Here is a 17,510-nt window from a genome sequence, read left to right as displayed (position 1 = left end):
GGTTGGCTAACTCAAAGAGAACCAAAGTAAAGCAGCTATTTACACAAAGCTGTCTTTTGGAGGCCCAAGAAAATGAGGCGAAGGGAGTCAGGACAGTTTTTATTCAGATTTTGCTATTAACCCATTGGGTAATCTGGATCGATCTTTGTTCCTCCCTTAGTCTGTTTCCTCAATGAAAAAGGAAGAAACTGGATTAAATCACTAGTTTTTGGCTTTTAAGAACCCCAGCCTTTCTTATCAGCACTTCATTGGAAATTTAATAAAGCTTTGAATGCGCCTGGGGGCTCCATCCCCACAACGGTCTGGCAGAACCGTGTGAAAACTAGGGAAGTAGGTGATGTAAGGGCCCTCTCCACTTCTATAAACATCCAGTTTTCAGGGTGCCTCTGGAAGACAAATGCTGACCTGAGCTACCCTCTCCTTCCTGAGTCCCTTTCTTCTCCTGGACTAAGAGGCGGAAGTAATTAATCTTTTACACCTAAGACACTGTGTCATAGCACTGGAGAACCATAGTGACAACCCAAATCGAGGGCCTGAACAACTGTGAGTGACAGTGACATATTTATTCAACTTAAACGGCCAGTGATGCTACAGTAGATTCAATGCTGTCACAATAGGCAAGCACTACTGTCCGCAGCAACACACCAGTACATTTCAACAACATCCAAGCTTCATGGGTTATATTCTCATTTAAAAAAAGAAAAAGAAAAAAAAAAAAAAGCCAGTTGGAAATCAAAGGCCAATTTAAAATGTTGATGTAAAACTTCACTGAAAGTACAATTCAGGTGCAACTGCTATGGCCACTTTAAGAAAAGCTAAGAACTCAGATATAAAAGAAATTAAATGGCAAATAAAATACAACAGCAGCATCTAAAAACACTGTAATTCCCAGTTCAGCGGATGCCTCTATACCCCTCATGCCTGGTCCTGTGGAGGAGGCCTGTTAGGGCAGTATCTGCACAGAATGCACAATAGATGATCTCTATCTAGTCCAGAGAGGCAGGGCTTCAGCAAGTTAGGTGCTGGGGCAATGGAACTCATGTTTAAGTGTCACAGGCTTACAGTGGTTATGCCCTACTCGTAACAGGAGGCATCTCACACATTCTGGTCCTGCCCTTGAGAGATCTTGTCAGTAACCTCAACTTTGAACAACTGTCTTGGGTATGTGACTAGACATTAAACAGCTGGGACTCCTGCCATGTTTTGCAACTCTTCCTCCAGAGCCCAGGGTATATTTTAAACTCCATTAGCCCTATTATCAGCCAATGCAACTTTGGGGAGAGTACAGCTGCAACCCAAAACCCTAGAACAGGGCACTTGAACAGGCACCAGACAAACGACATCCCTCAACAGCACTTTCAAATCAGCACTTGTTCTTAAAAAGATCTAGAATTAACTTTGACATGGATAGGACCTTCTAGCTTTATATGTAAGTACACAAGCACACCAGCTATCTCAAGGTCAGTAGCTCGTAATCTTATTCTAGGATATACACTCAATTTTCATTTGAATATATTTTACGATTAAGAGATTCTACGGCACTGTTTTTGTTCCTTCTCTTTTGGATCTGTCACAGTACCACTTTAATTCTTAGAATATTCTCTGCAACATGGAACTTATCAGTAAGCATATAAGCAGAAAACTAAAGAAAAGATGCTGTGTGCATCCTTACTGGGAAATCCCAATAGATTAAGGCAGCCATATCATTTTGTGTTTTGAGGGAGAGGGTGACTGGAGTTAAAGAGAACAAGGTATCTAAAAACAAGGTTATGACACAGTGCCAGACAGGGAAGTTCAGAGATGACAAGGACCTCCTGGCAGCTCAAGGTCACTGTTAGTGCCTCAGTGCTTCAGACCTAATTCCTCCACATGATGGCTGAACACAGGTGGCAGTACCCACAAACAAATGCTTTTCTCCATGCAGCACTACCTTCCAAAGGGCAGTTCTTGGCCTTTGAGCTATACTGTGCAGGTCTCACCGCTATCCTAGCTGTTCATTCTCCTGCCTTCAGCAGTTTTCCATTTATGGACCCCCCAACAAGCCTGCTAGACCATGCTAATGTTTTAACTTGGTGAGGATTACACTACTGGACTTCAAAAGTCAATGGTAGCTGTGTGTAGACACTTTAGTCATGACATACACTCAGGTTTTTCACAACTTGGTCTGAACACACACTGGATTACTTGGCACACTGAAGGGTCCAAGATGTCACCTCCAAAAGGCTTATTTTCAGACACCTGCCAGATAGTACCACAGCTCTGAGATTGGAACCAGCAGATCTGCTGTAAGTGCTACGTTCTTTAGTCAAAGGGTACATTCACACAGTGACCCTACAAAAGCCTCAAGGAGTTAGGGCCCTCCGAGGCGGGGGAGTGGGCTGAGCAGGACACTTCGGAGCCCAGCCAACTCACTGTCGATGGTGGGCTAGCAACCTCAGAGTCAGTGGTATTCAATGTCAGCTTTCCTGAGGGAAGAAGTACACAACAGACCAAGAGATGAAAAGGATGCTCAACAGCCATGACGGGAAAGAAAATCCACCCCTTTTAAAGCAAGAACGAGTTCAGAAGTGACCAGATGTCATGGCCTTGTTTAAATGGAAGCAGAAGTCAAAGATCTGAAGAGCAGAGTTTCCTCCCTGCATGGAGAAAGGGAGGGAAGGGGACCACTAGTTGGGCACAAAATCCAATCCCATCTGTTTCTGTTTCTGCTCCCAATTCCTCTCTCTGCTCATCTAAGAATGACAGGCAGTTTCCTAACCTTCCTCCCCTGATGCCTCCTTCTGCTCCCCACAGCAACAGGCAGGTGTTAATGCTCCCTGGATAGGGTGGAATTTAGGGCCCAGAGAACTGGATGCCCTGAAATCAGAGCAACAGGAAAAAAATGTAAAAAGCTTAGAGGTCAGAGGTAGTTTTAATTACTACTGATGTACAATTCTTGATTGCTTTGCCCTTTTTCAGCCTGGGAGATCTTAGGGGCAAAATCATTAAGGAAATGTTTTTCAGTGCTTAGGCATCATGGTGAGGTGCCTTGGCAGGGCCTAGAATCCAAAAACAGTCTAACTTTTTCCTTTGCCAAAGGTCAGCTTCCCAACAGCACCTCAAACCACTTCTTTGTGAGCAGGAAAAGGGATGAAGAGGAGTAAATCACTAGGCAAAGAATTAGAACGTGTTAGCAAATGCCACCATGCAGAACACTCAGCTTTATTCGTTTTATTTATATATTTAACAATTCTAAAGTATTTACTTCTTGCTTTGACAAAAAATGAAAAATATAGGAGCACTGACTCCTCTTTAGGAGAAAAAGGTTATATGTACAGCTATGGAGAGTTACGGTTCCTCCTTTACATACAAAGAAAAATATTAATAAAAAAGTGCTTCATTGATCAAAAAAGGGCTAAGAGCTGCAAGCATTTATTCACACTGTACATCCGACCCAAGAAACCCGTATCATAACCTCTTGGCACCTGTCACTAGGAACTGCACAATCTTCAACTACATTGACTTCTCCCTATCTGCACAAGCCCACGCAGAGTGGAGAAGAACTACACCCTGTTTCACTAAACACGGACTCCAAGCAATCTGCTGCTGTGGGAGTCGGGATCATGCTCAAGATGCTCTGGGATTTGGCTGGACAGTACCAGGGAAGGTGTCTGGGCCACATGTAACCATACTGAAAGACACGTAGGAGCCACCTTCCTAAGACACAGCTTGCCCTTGGCCAGGGAACTGCCTCCAAAGGGGAAGAGGAGGACTGGGAAGGGTGGAACTTCAGTGTTACCTGACCTCACACTCACTTCCTCACCATGATCTGCCCTGTTACCAGTTTTCAGCAGAGCCAAGTGTGGCCCTTCCCCTCCCCCAAGAAGGAGGGCAGGCACAAAACATGGAGCCAACCTTACAGAGCACAAACCTAAACTTCTCTCCACTCTTCCCCATACTCACTTCCACCACAAATATTCTTGATTTAAGGCTCTTTTTGGACCACATTAAATCTCACTGAGGAAAGGTGCCCTGAATCTCCCCTCAAGACAAGTCACTTCTCTAAGGAACCTTGCAAAATCACCAACTATCCCTTCCCTCTTAACCATCAGCTAGTGGGCATGTGCTCACTCAGGTAGTCAGGAGTAGAGCAGGGGAACCACTGGGTGCTTTGTGCTGCCCAAAGAAGGGAAGGAGGAGGAAGGCTGATTGTGTGGGGACCTTTCCAACTCTAAAGGCTGATTCTACCACTTAAATGGGAGATCCATGATTTGTTTGGTTTGGGAATGGGAATTTTTGGAACCCTGAGTCTGGACTTCCCTGCGCTGGCTGAGGAAGAGAGATTGTTTGTGGGATCAGGCCCTGGAATGGGGCTCTGGGGTATGCCTGGGCTCAGGGGAAGCCTTGGCCCCAGCACTTTTATGCCCAAGAAAGCAGTACCCAGCCTACCCAGGGAACAGCTCCCTGAAAGTGAAGGGAGCCTTACACAATCTGGGTCAAGTTAAAAACAGAATCCCATGGGGAACAACATGCTGACCACCCACCCCCAGTTCCTCTCACCTGCCTCAAAGAGCACACACCTTCTTTCCCAATAGGAGTTTGGGGGTTCCATGCATTATGTACCCCTCCCTCCAAGTGCCAATCCTGCGTATCTGTGAGGTGGGATGGGCCCTCTCTCAGGAGGGAGAGGCACCTAGGGCAGTGTTCTTGGGAAGATGCTTCCAGCCTCTCCAGCGGCAAAGGTTTCCCAACCAGTCTGATGTGGTGGCATGAGGAATGGTCACATATATTAGTACTGGCTTTCTTTCCTATTCACTGTCTCAGGCCTTTATTCCTCGCTGACCAACCTTCTACACCAAGAAGCACCATGCCATCCCTCAGTGTGCCTGATAGAAGGCAGCTCAGCAGTTAGAGGGGGCCTGGCAACCCCTGGTCTTTCATTAAAAAAAACAAAATTAAGACAACCTGGGGACCTGTTTGTTTTTGAAGGCAGAAGGAAGATAGAAAAGGGAGAGGGGTTAAAAGAAAAATCAATCTAAAATCCAGTGGCACATCCCAATTTCTGTCACTCTGTACAGGTGGTTCCATGCCCCACTCCAAAGTGCACAGGCCTCTCAGTCTTCCCAGGCTACATGGGCCTGTCAGAGGAACAGCAGCTTGGCCTCTGCCCACCCCAGGTCACTGAGCTTCAGTTTGAAGTGGCAGCAATGGGCTTATCCAGTTCAAGGTCAATGCTGGAGCTCGTGGGATGTAGGCTGCTATAGCAAGCCTTGCACACTCGACTGGGTTCAAACAGCTGCTGGCTAGGAACCGGAACCTTCTGGTTACAACAACTGGAGCAGAATACGTTCCCACAATTCCTTGAGATGAGAAAAAACAAACAAAAATGTTAGTTTTGGCTAGCAGATATGGAGTGGGAAAACAACCTCAAAAGACAGAATTTTGTTGTGTGTAATTCAGATGTGCTAGAGACTCCTCTGAGATTAAACCCTGGGCAAGGAAGACATCTCTAATCTACCAGAATCACGGGTCACTTTCACTTTGGGGTCACAAACACTTGCCTGCCTTACCATAATGGCTCAAGGTTATCAGGTGAGTAGGATGTGCTCAAGAGAATCTGCAAGAACAAATGGGTTCAGCAGCAGCAGCTGCTAGCTCAATGGAAAAACCCTGATCCAGGAACTTACCCAATGACCATACCCACCTGGGCAATGGCCTCTGTGTAGCTTGTGATCACTGAGAAGCTCAAGTCAAATGAAGCTGTCTCTGGGCCCCTCAGAGGAGGCAGATAATCACCCTGCTCTGCTGAGGTTAAAAAGCCTTGCCCAAGGGCCACTGTTCTGGAGGCTCAGAGGGAACAAACTGGGAGGGCAGACTGTTGTCATCTAATACTGCTCTGTAGGCAGCATGCAAAGCCAGGAGTCAAGCAGCCCATGATGCATGCTCAGAGACTGGAAAAGGAGAGGTGGAAGGATAAGCATGTGGATAAGCATACATGCACACACCCCATTATTAGATAGCTGTCAGTCAGTTATGGCTTACTACCCTCCTCTATGCATCTGCAGGGAAACTTAGGGCTCTACCCAAGGGCCTGACTGCACATAGGCCCAGGATACCCTCTCCTCCTCTACCAAAAGCCCTGCTCTGATGCATCAGTGCAGTACAGGTCCATACATCCTGACCAATACCTGTCAGAGCTAGGAGAAGAAAAGTGATAGAGGATAGTTTCTGTCTGACTTACAACCTACTTTTGCTGGGCCTTAAAGTATAAGCCAATCCCAAAGAGCCCGGTATAAGAAATTCCAAGAGGCCTGATAAGCTAGGGGAAGGCATTTACAGGAAAAAAAACAAAACACCTTTTAAACAGCATCACTCACTACCTTTGCAAACCCACCACTGGAATCAGGGGACTCAGGCACAAGAAGAGCGCTATGGAAGAATACTACAAAAGGAAAAGGTGGGACATAGGGCAATGGAAAGACAGAGAAGTAAAACAAACACAAAACTTCATCTTCTAGAATGCAGTAAGTACCTCATAACTGTGTCTTAAAAACATCAGTAAGAACCTGTGGTTACACAGGAAAACTTCTGAATGACTGCATTTCTTTAATGTACATGCTAGAGCTCAGCACAAAAGCCTGACATGACTTTCAACAGTTATGCTTTTCTACATGACTTCTTTCAGGGGACCTGGGAAGATTGGAGTGCAGTCTTCCCTTAAAGTCTTCCATGCTAAAACAATTTTCTGGGAAGATCATCTCTATTCAGACTTCTCTCTTCAAAAACAAAACCAGGAGCAGTGCTATTATCTGACCTGAAGTAACACATCATCTCTCACTGAATGACCAACCCAAAGGAAATAGCTCTGAAAAATCTAAATGGCTCCCCACAAGATTAGCCCCTGCAGAAGCATCACTTCCTGTCAAAAGCAAGATGGACAGGCTGACCTGAATGGTCAGGAGGGGAGCACTTGCTATAGCTGGAGCCTCACCCTTCACGGTCTCCTCTATTAGCTGCTGTGGATTTCCCCAACCCCACCTTGCCTGCCTGTGCTTCCCTGCCCCAGGCTTCAACCCAGTGAGTGCAGAGAGGGGGAATAATAGCATTAGTGTGAAGTTACTGTAGATGTGCAGACATCACAGACAGGTTGTTGCAGATGCTCACCACGTTTGATCAACACGGTCAATGTCCCTGCAAGGAGGGGAGAAAGAGCTCAGAGAAGAAGCCAACCAAAGACATTCGGGCTTGGGGTACAAGATGGGAAAACACATGGTCCTAGAAGCATCATTAACAGACAAAGAGGTTGATCTATTTTCAATCCAGCCTCACTTGTATAGGTGAGCCATGGCTTGATTCGGATAAATTTCCTATCCCAAGAAGACTGAACATCTCCATCTGCCACACAGTCACACCCCAGCTGGGCCAAAGCATCCCTAGTAACTCACTACTTAAACCTAGAAGGAGAGAGAAGTTGGGAGCCCTTAGGATTAAAGACTGTCCTCAGCTATTTCTACTACTCCCTCCAGCTATGTCTGCTCATTAATGACACAGAGGGTAAGTTCAGAACCAGAGAGCAGAGAAAGAGTAGAAAAATGAAGTTCTCTGACCATTGCAGAAAACTTTTTGTTCATAGTAGCCATGTTGCACTTTACACTGGGAAGAAGACAGTGATTTGAGTGGTATTGCCCCACCAACCTGGGAGACAATAATCATTTACCCATTTCAAAATCTAATAGTGATCACTCCAAACTAAAACAAAGATACCAAATGCACTTCTGCAAACACAAAAGAGAGGAGACCCCGGGGTCCGCTCAGTCAGAACACTTCCAGCAGAAGCCTGCTACTTTCCACTCTGCAGGCTCTGTGTAGTCTCCATACCCCAGCCCATCCTACCATATTCTCAATGTACCTGCAGTGGTGCTTCCTGCTGGCAAGCCAGAAGGCACTGTCACAGGCGTAGCAGTGGGCAGCCAGGTGGTCAGGGAGCCAACGGGTCATCTGCAAAACATGTGGGGCCAGTTTAGTGACTGGAAATAGGCCATCCAGCTGGAGCCAACAGAGCCAGGCTGGGGGCAGCAAGAGTCACATGGATCACATAGGCTCCTGTGGCACCAGCTCAACAGGTCTGATGTCAACAGTACAAGAAAGGCGTCCACATCATTTCCCTGGAGGTGACTCCAACCTCCCTTGACATAAAGTGGCAGGCAGCAGCACCTTGGTCACTGTGAGAGCTCATATTCATGGAGACTCATATTCATGGAGACAATGGAGAGAGAAGGCCAGTTCGCTGAGTCTCCCTGGCTTAGAAATGATGGACTAGATGTAGGTTCACAGGAACTGAAATGCCAGAGGCTCAAGGCTAACTGTATTATGATGTCCTTCCTTGGCCAGGGGTATGGGGCAGGGATGAGGGTAGAGAAGAACTGCAGAACGGTTGCACGGATGGTACTCAGAGCAGGGGTTGAGCCTGTACCTCTGTGTCCTGTTTATCCACCTGCTCCCAGCTGGCTTCAGAGAAAATCTCTGTGCTGCAGCGAGACAAACAGTTCTGATCCAGATTGCTTTCCGAGTCGGGTATTGAGGTCTGTTGGCAAACAAACATAGCTGAACAGAATGAACCTGGTCTCCTCCCAAAAGAAGAAAGGGTTTGGTGAAGAACGGAGCAGTGGGGACTATGGATGAGCCTGAGTGCTAGCGCTGCTGAATTTGCAGATGCATCAGCCACTGAGCTTCATGTTGAACAACTGCAGAGACAGGATGGGCCTGAAAGCGGGACACATGGGTTGGCTGCAGTGATATTAGAATGGAAAGACAGGCCTCAGGGTTCAAGAAGTGAGGAAAGTGACCAGGATGAGTGGAAACTCCCAGTTTCAGCTGCTCTGAGGGGCCTGCTGATCCAACCTTGCCACTTAGTTAAAACTGCTTTGGCTACACGCTCATTTCTCTGAAGGACTCTTTGCAACAATGAGAAACCATCACTAGTATGAAAGAAAAGCCAAAAAGTTACTTTGGATTGAAAATCATCAGATATGCCCGCCTTTAATGTACGCTGACTGCTTCAGAGCCTGGCTCATACTTGCACTTGACGGACCCATGCAGGTCTGTCAAGAAAATATTCATTTAAAAAATATTTTTTAAATGAATATTTTCTTGACAGACCTGCATGGGTCCGTCAAGTGCAAGTATGAGCCAGGCTCTGAAGCAGTCAGCGTACATTAAAGGCGGGCATATCTGATGATTTTCAATCCAAAGTAACTTTTTGGCTTTTCTTTCATACTAGTGATGGTTTCTCATTGTTGCAAAGAGTCCTTCAGAGAAATGAGCGTGTAGCCAAAGCAGTTTTAACTAAGTGGCAAGGTTGGATCAGCAGGCCCCTCAGAGCAGCTGAAACTGGGAGTTTCCACTCATCCTGGTCACTTTCCTCACTTCTTGAACCCTGAGGCCTGTCTTTCCATTCTAATATCACTGCAGCCAACCCATGTGTCCCGCTTTCAGGCCCATCCTGTCTCTGCAGTTGTTCAACATGAAGCTCAGTGGCTGATGCATCTGCAAATTCAGCAGCGCTAGCACTCAGGCTCATCCATAGTCCCCACTGCTCCGTTCTTCACCAAACCCTTTCTTCTTTTGGGAGGAGACCAGGTTCATTCTGTTCAGCTATGTTTGTTTGCCAACAGACCTCAATACCCGACTCGGAAAGCAATCTGGATCAGAACTGTTTGTCTCGCTGCAGCACAGAGATTTTCTCTGAAGCCAGCTGGGAGCAGGTGGATAAACAGGACACAGAGGTACAGGCTCAACCCCTGCTCTGAGTACCATCCGTGCAACCGTTCTGCAGTTCTTCTCTACCCTCATCCCTGCCCCATACCCCTGGCCAAGGAAGGACATCATAATACAGTTAGCCTTGAGCCTCTGGCATTTCAGTTCCTGTGAACCTACATCTAGTCCATCATTTCTAAGCCAGGGAGACTCAGCGAACTGGCCTTCTCTCTCCATTGTCTCCATGAATATGAGTCTCCATGAATATGAGCTCTCACAGTGACCAAGGTGCTGCTGCCTGCCACTTTATGTCAAGGGAGGTTGGAGTCACCTCCAGGGAAATGATGTGGACGCCTTTCTTGTACTGTTGACATCAGACCTGTTGAGCTGGTGCCACAGGAGCCTATGTGATCCATGTGACTCTTGCTGCCCCCAGCCTGGCTCTGTTGGCTCCAGCTGGATGGCCTATTTCCAGTCACTAAACTGGCCCCACATGTTTTGCAGATGACCCGTTGGCTCCCTGACCACCTGGCTGCCCACTGCTACGCCTGTGACAGTGCCTTCTGGCTTGCCAGCAGGAAGCACCACTGCAGGTACATTGAGAATATGGTAGGATGGGCTGGGGTATGGAGACTACACAGAGCCTGCAGAGTGGAAAGTAGCAGGCTTCTGCTGGAAGTGTTCTGACTGAGCGGACCCCGGGGTCTCCTCTCTTTTGTGTTTGCAGAAGTGCATTTGGTATCTTTGTTTTAGTTTGGAGTGATCACTATTAGATTTTGAAATGGGTAAATGATTATTGTCTCCCAGGTTGGTGGGGCAATACCACTCAAATCACTGTCTTCTTCCCAGTGTAAAGTGCAACATGGCTACTATGAACAAAAAGTTTTCTGCAATGGTCAGAGAACTTCATTTTTCTACTCTTTCTCTGCTCTCTGGTTCTGAACTTACCCTCTGTGTCATTAATGAGCAGACATAGCTGGAGGGAGTAGTAGAAATAGCTGAGGACAGTCTTTAATCCTAAGGGCTCCCAACTTCTCTCTCCTTCTAGGTTTAAGTAGTGAGTTACTAGGGATGCTTTGGCCCAGCTGGGGTGTGACTGTGTGGCAGATGGAGATGTTCAGTCTTCTTGGGATAGGAAATTTATCCGAATCAAGCCATGGCTCACCTATACAAGTGAGGCTGGATTGAAAATAGATCAACCTCTTTGTCTGTTAATGATGCTTCTAGGACCATGTGTTTTCCCATCTTGTACCCCAAGCCCGAATGTCTTTGGTTGGCTTCTTCTCTGAGCTCTTTCTCCCCTCCTTGCAGGGACATTGACCGTGTTGATCAAACGTGGTGAGCATCTGCAACAACCTGTCTGTGATGTCTGCACATCTACAGTAACTTCACACTAATGCTATTATTCCCCCTCTCTGCACTCACTGGGTTGAAGCCTGGGGCAGGGAAGCACAGGCAGGCAAGGTGGGGTTGGGGAAATCCACAGCAGCTAATAGAGGAGACCGTGAAGGGTGAGGCTCCAGCTATAGCAAGTGCTCCCCTCCTGACCATTCAGGTCAGCCTGTCCATCTTGCTTTTGACAGGAAGTGATGCTTCTGCAGGGGCTAATCTTGTGGGGAGCCATTTAGATTTTTCAGAGCTATTTCCTTTGGGTTGGTCATTCAGTGAGAGATGATGTGTTACTTCAGGTCAGATAATAGCACTGCTCCTGGTTTTGTTTTTGAAGAGAGAAGTCTGAATAGAGATGATCTTCCCAGAAAATTGTTTTAGCATGGAAGACTTTAAGGGAAGACTGCACTCCAATCTTCCCAGGTCCCCTGAAAGAAGTCATGTAGAAAAGCATAACTGTTGAAAGTCATGTCAGGCTTTTGTGCTGAGCTCTAGCATGTACATTAAAGAAATGCAGTCATTCAGAAGTTTTCCTGTGTAACCACAGGTTCTTACTGATGTTTTTAAGACACAGTTATGAGGTACTTACTGCATTCTAGAAGATGAAGTTTTGTGTTTGTTTTACTTCTCTGTCTTTCCATTGCCCTATGTCCCACCTTTTCCTTTTGTAGTATTCTTCCATAGCGCTCTTCTTGTGCCTGAGTCCCCTGATTCCAGTGGTGGGTTTGCAAAGGTAGTGAGTGATGCTGTTTAAAAGGTGTTTTGTTTTTTTTCCTGTAAATGCCTTCCCCTAGCTTATCAGGCCTCTTGGAATTTCTTATACCGGGCTCTTTGGGATTGGCTTATACTTTAAGGCCCAGCAAAAGTAGGTTGTAAGTCAGACAGAAACTATCCTCTATCACTTTTCTTCTCCTAGCTCTGACAGGTATTGGTCAGGATGTATGGACCTGTACTGCACTGATGCATCAGAGCAGGGCTTTTGGTAGAGGAGGAGAGGGTATCCTGGGCCTATGTGCAGTCAGGCCCTTGGGTAGAGCCCTAAGTTTCCCTGCAGATGCATAGAGGAGGGTAGTAAGCCATAACTGACTGACAGCTATCTAATAATGGGGTGTGTGCATGTATGCTTATCCACATGCTTATCCTTCCACCTCTCCTTTTCCAGTCTCTGAGCATGCATCATGGGCTGCTTGACTCCTGGCTTTGCATGCTGCCTACAGAGCAGTATTAGATGACAACAGTCTGCCCTCCCAGTTTGTTCCCTCTGAGCCTCCAGAACAGTGGCCCTTGGGCAAGGCTTTTTAACCTCAGCAGAGCAGGGTGATTATCTGCCTCCTCTGAGGGGCCCAGAGACAGCTTCATTTGACTTGAGCTTCTCAGTGATCACAAGCTACACAGAGGCCATTGCCCAGGTGGGTATGGTCATTGGGTAAGTTCCTGGATCAGGGTTTTTCCATTGAGCTAGCAGCTGCTGCTGCTGAACCCATTTGTTCTTGCAGATTCTCTTGAGCACATCCTACTCACCTGATAACCTTGAGCCATTATGGTAAGGCAGGCAAGTGTTTGTGACCCCAAAGTGAAAGTGACCCGTGATTCTGGTAGATTAGAGATGTCTTCCTTGCCCAGGGTTTAATCTCAGAGGAGTCTCTAGCACATCTGAATTACACACAACAAAATTCTGTCTTTTGAGGTTGTTTTCCCACTCCATATCTGCTAGCCAAAACTAACATTTTTGTTTGTTTTTTCTCATCTCAAGGAATTGTGGGAACGTATTCTGCTCCAGTTGTTGTAACCAGAAGGTTCCGGTTCCTAGCCAGCAGCTGTTTGAACCCAGTCGAGTGTGCAAGGCTTGCTATAGCAGCCTACATCCCACGAGCTCCAGCATTGACCTTGAACTGGATAAGCCCATTGCTGCCACTTCAAACTGAAGCTCAGTGACCTGGGGTGGGCAGAGGCCAAGCTGCTGTTCCTCTGACAGGCCCATGTAGCCTGGGAAGACTGAGAGGCCTGTGCACTTTGGAGTGGGGCATGGAACCACCTGTACAGAGTGACAGAAATTGGGATGTGCCACTGGATTTTAGATTGATTTTTCTTTTAACCCCTCTCCCTTTTCTATCTTCCTTCTGCCTTCAAAAACAAACAGGTCCCCAGGTTGTCTTAATTTTGTTTTTTTTAATGAAAGACCAGGGGTTGCCAGGCCCCCTCTAACTGCTGAGCTGCCTTCTATCAGGCACACTGAGGGATGGCATGGTGCTTCTTGGTGTAGAAGGTTGGTCAGCGAGGAATAAAGGCCTGAGACAGTGAATAGGAAAGAAAGCCAGTACTAATATATGTGACCATTCCTCATGCCACCACATCAGACTGGTTGGGAAACCTTTGCCGCTGGAGAGGCTGGAAGCATCTTCCCAAGAACACTGCCCTAGGTGCCTCTCCCTCCTGAGAGAGGGCCCATCCCACCTCACAGATACGCAGGATTGGCACTTGGAGGGAGGGGTACATAATGCATGGAACCCCCAAACTCCTATTGGGAAAGAAGGTGTGTGCTCTTTGAGGCAGGTGAGAGGAACTGGGGGTGGGTGGTCAGCATGTTGTTCCCCATGGGATTCTGTTTTTAACTTGACCCAGATTGTGTAAGGCTCCCTTCACTTTCAGGGAGCTGTTCCCTGGGTAGGCTGGGTACTGCTTTCTTGGGCATAAAAGTGCTGGGGCCAAGGCTTCCCCTGAGCCCAGGCATACCCCAGAGCCCCATTCCAGGGCCTGATCCCACAAACAATCTCTCTTCCTCAGCCAGCGCAGGGAAGTCCAGACTCAGGGTTCCAAAAATTCCCATTCCCAAACCAAACAAATCATGGATCTCCCATTTAAGTGGTAGAATCAGCCTTTAGAGTTGGAAAGGTCCCCACACAATCAGCCTTCCTCCTCCTTCCCTTCTTTGGGCAGCACAAAGCACCCAGTGGTTCCCCTGCTCTACTCCTGACTACCTGAGTGAGCACATGCCCACTAGCTGATGGTTAAGAGGGAAGGGATAGTTGGTGATTTTGCAAGGTTCCTTAGAGAAGTGACTTGTCTTGAGGGGAGATTCAGGGCACCTTTCCTCAGTGAGATTTAATGTGGTCCAAAAAGAGCCTTAAATCAAGAATATTTGTGGTGGAAGTGAGTATGGGGAAGAGTGGAGAGAAGTTTAGGTTTGTGCTCTGTAAGGTTGGCTCCATGTTTTGTGCCTGCCCTCCTTCTTGGGGGAGGGGAAGGGCCACACTTGGCTCTGCTGAAAACTGGTAACAGGGCAGATCATGGTGAGGAAGTGAGTGTGAGGTCAGGTAACACTGAAGTTCCACCCTTCCCAGTCCTCCTCTTCCCCTTTGGAGGCAGTTCCCTGGCCAAGGGCAAGCTGTGTCTTAGGAAGGTGGCTCCTACGTGTCTTTCAGTATGGTTACATGTGGCCCAGACACCTTCCCTGGTACTGTCCAGCCAAATCCCAGAGCATCTTGAGCATGATCCCGACTCCCACAGCAGCAGATTGCTTGGAGTCCGTGTTTAGTGAAACAGGGTGTAGTTCTTCTCCACTCTGCGTGGGCTTGTGCAGATAGGGAGAAGTCAATGTAGTTGAAGATTGTGCAGTTCCTAGTGACAGGTGCCAAGAGGTTATGATACGGGTTTCTTGGGTCGGATGTACAGTGTGAATAAATGCTTGCAGCTCTTAGCCCTTTTTTGATCAATGAAGCACTTTTTTATTAATATTTTTCTTTGTATGTAAAGGAGGAACCGTAACTCTCCATAGCTGTACATATAACCTTTTTCTCCTAAAGAGGAGTCAGTGCTCCTATATTTTTCATTTTTTGTCAAAGCAAGAAGTAAATACTTTAGAATTGTTAAATATATAAATAAAACGAATAAAGCTGAGTGTTCTGCATGGTGGCATTTGCTAACACGTTCTAATTCTTTGCCTAGTGATTTACTCCTCTTCATCCCTTTTCCTGCTCACAAAGAAGTGGTTTGAGGTGCTGTTGGGAAGCTGACCTTTGGCAAAGGAAAAAGTTAGACTGTTTTTGGATTCTAGGCCCTGCCAAGGCACCTCACCATGATGCCTAAGCACTGAAAAACATTTCCTTAATGATTTTGCCCCTAAGATCTCCCAGGCTGAAAAAGGGCAAAGCAATCAAGAATTGTACATCAGTAGTAATTAAAACTACCTCTGACCTCTAAGCTTTTTACATTTTTTTCCTGTTGCTCTGATTTCAGGGCATCCAGTTCTCTGGGCCCTAAATTCCACCCTATCCAGGGAGCATTAACACCTGCCTGTTGCTGTGGGGAGCAGAAGGAGGCATCAGGGGAGGAAGGTTAGGAAACTGCCTGTCATTCTTAGATGAGCAGAGAGAGGAATTGGGAGCAGAAACAGAAACAGATGGGATTGGATTTTGTGCCCAACTAGTGGTCCCCTTCCCTCCCTTTCTCCATGCAGGGAGGAAACTCTGCTCTTCAGATCTTTGACTTCTGCTTCCATTTAAACAAGGCCATGACATCTGGTCACTTCTGAACTCGTTCTTGCTTTAAAAGGGGTGGATTTTCTTTCCCGTCATGGCTGTTGAGCATCCTTTTCATCTCTTGGTCTGTTGTGTACTTCTTCCCTCAGGAAAGCTGACATTGAATACCACTGACTCTGAGGTTGCTAGCCCACCATCGACAGTGAGTTGGCTGGGCTCCGAAGTGTCCTGCTCAGCCCACTCCCCCGCCTCGGAGGGCCCTAACTCCTTGAGGCTTTTGTAGGGTCACTGTGTGAATGTACCCTTTGACTAAAGAACGTAGCACTTACAGCAGATCTGCTGGTTCCAATCTCAGAGCTGTGGTACTATCTGGCAGGTGTCTGAAAATAAGCCTTTTGGAGGTGACATCTTGGACCCTTCAGTGTGCCAAGTAATCCAGTGTGTGTTCAGACCAAGTTGTGAAAAACCTGAGTGTATGTCATGACTAAAGTGTCTACACACAGCTACCATTGACTTTTGAAGTCCAGTAGTGTAATCCTCACCAAGTTAAAACATTAGCATGGTCTAGCAGGCTTGTTGGGGGGTCCATAAATGGAAAACTGCTGAAGGCAGGAGAATGAACAGCTAGGATAGCGGTGAGACCTGCACAGTATAGCTCAAAGGCCAAGAACTGCCCTTTGGAAGGTAGTGCTGCATGGAGAAAAGCATTTGTTTGTGGGTACTGCCACCTGTGTTCAGCCATCATGTGGAGGAATTAGGTCTGAAGCACTGAGGCACTAACAGTGACCTTGAGCTGCCAGGAGGTCCTTGTCATCTCTGAACTTCCCTGTCTGGCACTGTGTCATAACCTTGTTTTTAGATACCTTGTTCTCTTTAACTCCAGTCACCCTCTCCCTCAAAACACAAAATGATATGGCTGCCTTAATCTATTGGGATTTCCCAGTAAGGATGCACACAGCATCTTTTCTTTAGTTTTCTGCTTATATGCTTACTGATAAGTTCCATGTTGCAGAGAATATTCTAAGAATTAAAGTGGTACTGTGACAGATCCAAAAGAGAAGGAACAAAAACAGTGCCGTAGAATCTCTTAATCGTAAAATATATTCAAATGAAAATTGAGTGTATATCCTAGAATAAGATTACGAGCTACTGACCTTGAGATAGCTGGTGTGCTTGTGTACTTACATATAAAGCTAGAAGGTCCTATCCATGTCAAAGTTAATTCTAGATCTTTTTAAGAACAAGTGCTGATTTGAAAGTGCTGTTGAGGGATGTCGTTTGTCTGGTGCCTGTTCAAGTGCCCTGTTCTAGGGTTTTGGGTTGCAGCTGTACTCTCCCCAAAGTTGCATTGGCTGATAATAGGGCTAATGGAGTTTAAAATATACCCTGGGCTCTGGAGGAAGAGTTGCAAAACATGGCAGGAGTCCCAGCTGTTTAATGTCTAGTCACATACCCAAGACAGTTGTTCAAAGTTGAGGTTACTGACAAGATCTCTCAAGGGCAGGACCAGAATGTGTGAGATGCCTCCTGTTACGAGTAGGGCATAACCACTGTAAGCCTGTGACACTTAAACATGAGTTCCATTGCCCCAGCACCTAACTTGCTGAAGCCCTGCCTCTCTGGACTAGATAGAGATCATCTATTGTGCATTCTGTGCAGATACTGCCCTAACAGGCCTCCTCCACAGGACCAGGCATGAGGGGTATAGAGGCATCCGCTGAACTGGGAATTACAGTGTTTTTAGATGCTGCTGTTGTATTTTATTTGCCATTTAATTTCTTTTATATCTGAGTTCTTAGCTTTTCTTAAAGTGGCCATAGCAGTTGCACCTGAATTGTACTTTCAGTGAAGTTTTACATCAACATTTTAAATTGGCCTTTGATTTCCAACTGGCTTTTTTTTTTTTTT

At 46.6% G+C, this 17,510-nt stretch overlaps 2 protein-coding genes across 13 annotated transcripts in view; one reads left to right on the top strand and one right to left on the bottom strand.

Annotated features, from left to right (window-relative positions):
• Window positions 1-548: 548 nt before the first annotated feature.
• Window positions 549-17,510, bottom strand: part of LOC102012925 (myotubularin-related protein 3) — a 143,922-nt gene continuing 126,960 nt past the window's right edge. For 6 of the 11 annotated variants that reach the window (XM_005396231.2, XM_005396229.2, XM_005396230.2 and 3 more), the window contains 4 exons: window positions 8,453-8,563; window positions 7,889-7,977; window positions 7,144-7,170; window positions 549-5,339 (listed from right to left, as the gene is read on the bottom strand). In XM_005396231.2, coding sequence (XP_005396288.1) covers window positions 5,168-5,339; window positions 7,144-7,170; window positions 7,889-7,977; window positions 8,453-8,563 — 399 coding nt within the window. In that variant the 3' untranslated portion in view covers window positions 549-5,167. The remainder of the gene's footprint in view (window positions 5,340-7,143; window positions 7,171-7,888; window positions 7,978-8,452; window positions 8,564-17,510) is intronic. The other 5 variants (XM_005396235.2, XM_005396237.2, XM_005396232.2 and 2 more) reach the window with 3 other exon arrangements.
• Window positions 8,570-15,049, top strand: LOC102012401 (myotubularin-related protein 3-like). 2 transcript variants are annotated; one of them, XM_005396226.2, is made up of 4 exons: window positions 8,570-9,764; window positions 10,240-10,328; window positions 11,047-11,073; window positions 12,878-15,049. In XM_005396226.2, the coding sequence occupies exons 1-4, from the start codon at window positions 9,636-9,638 to the stop codon at window positions 13,047-13,049; spliced, it is 417 nt and encodes a 138-aa protein (XP_005396283.1). In that variant the 5' UTR covers window positions 8,570-9,635; the 3' UTR covers window positions 13,050-15,049. The 2 variants fall into 2 exon arrangements, with proteins under 2 accessions (XP_005396283.1, XP_005396284.1); XM_005396227.2 differs by lacking the exon at window positions 11,047-11,073.

The sequence above is a fragment of the Chinchilla lanigera genome, unplaced genomic scaffold, assembly GCF_000276665.1.
Source record: "Chinchilla lanigera isolate Chin_1 unplaced genomic scaffold, ChiLan1.0 scaffold00054, whole genome shotgun sequence".
NCBI classification, from domain to species: Eukaryota; Metazoa; Chordata; class Mammalia; order Rodentia; family Chinchillidae; genus Chinchilla; species Chinchilla lanigera.
Note: the sequence above shows the minus strand (reverse complement) of the source record. Positions and strands in the feature narration are given on the sequence as shown.

What these genes read in the sequence shown, in the direction of transcription:
- LOC102012401 (XM_005396226.2), top strand. Translation starts at nt 9,636, where the DNA reads ATGTTTGTTTGCCAACAGACCTCAATACCCGACTCGGAAAGCAATCTG. An exon ending in AGCAGGAAGCACCACTGCAG is followed by an intron (nt 10,329 to 11,046) that starts GTACATTGAGAA and finishes CCCTCCTTGCAG; the next exon opens with GGACATTGACCGTGTTGATC. An exon ending in GACCGTGTTGATCAAACGTG is followed by an intron (nt 11,074 to 12,877) that starts GTGAGCATCTGC and finishes TCTCATCTCAAG; the next exon opens with GAATTGTGGGAACGTATTCT.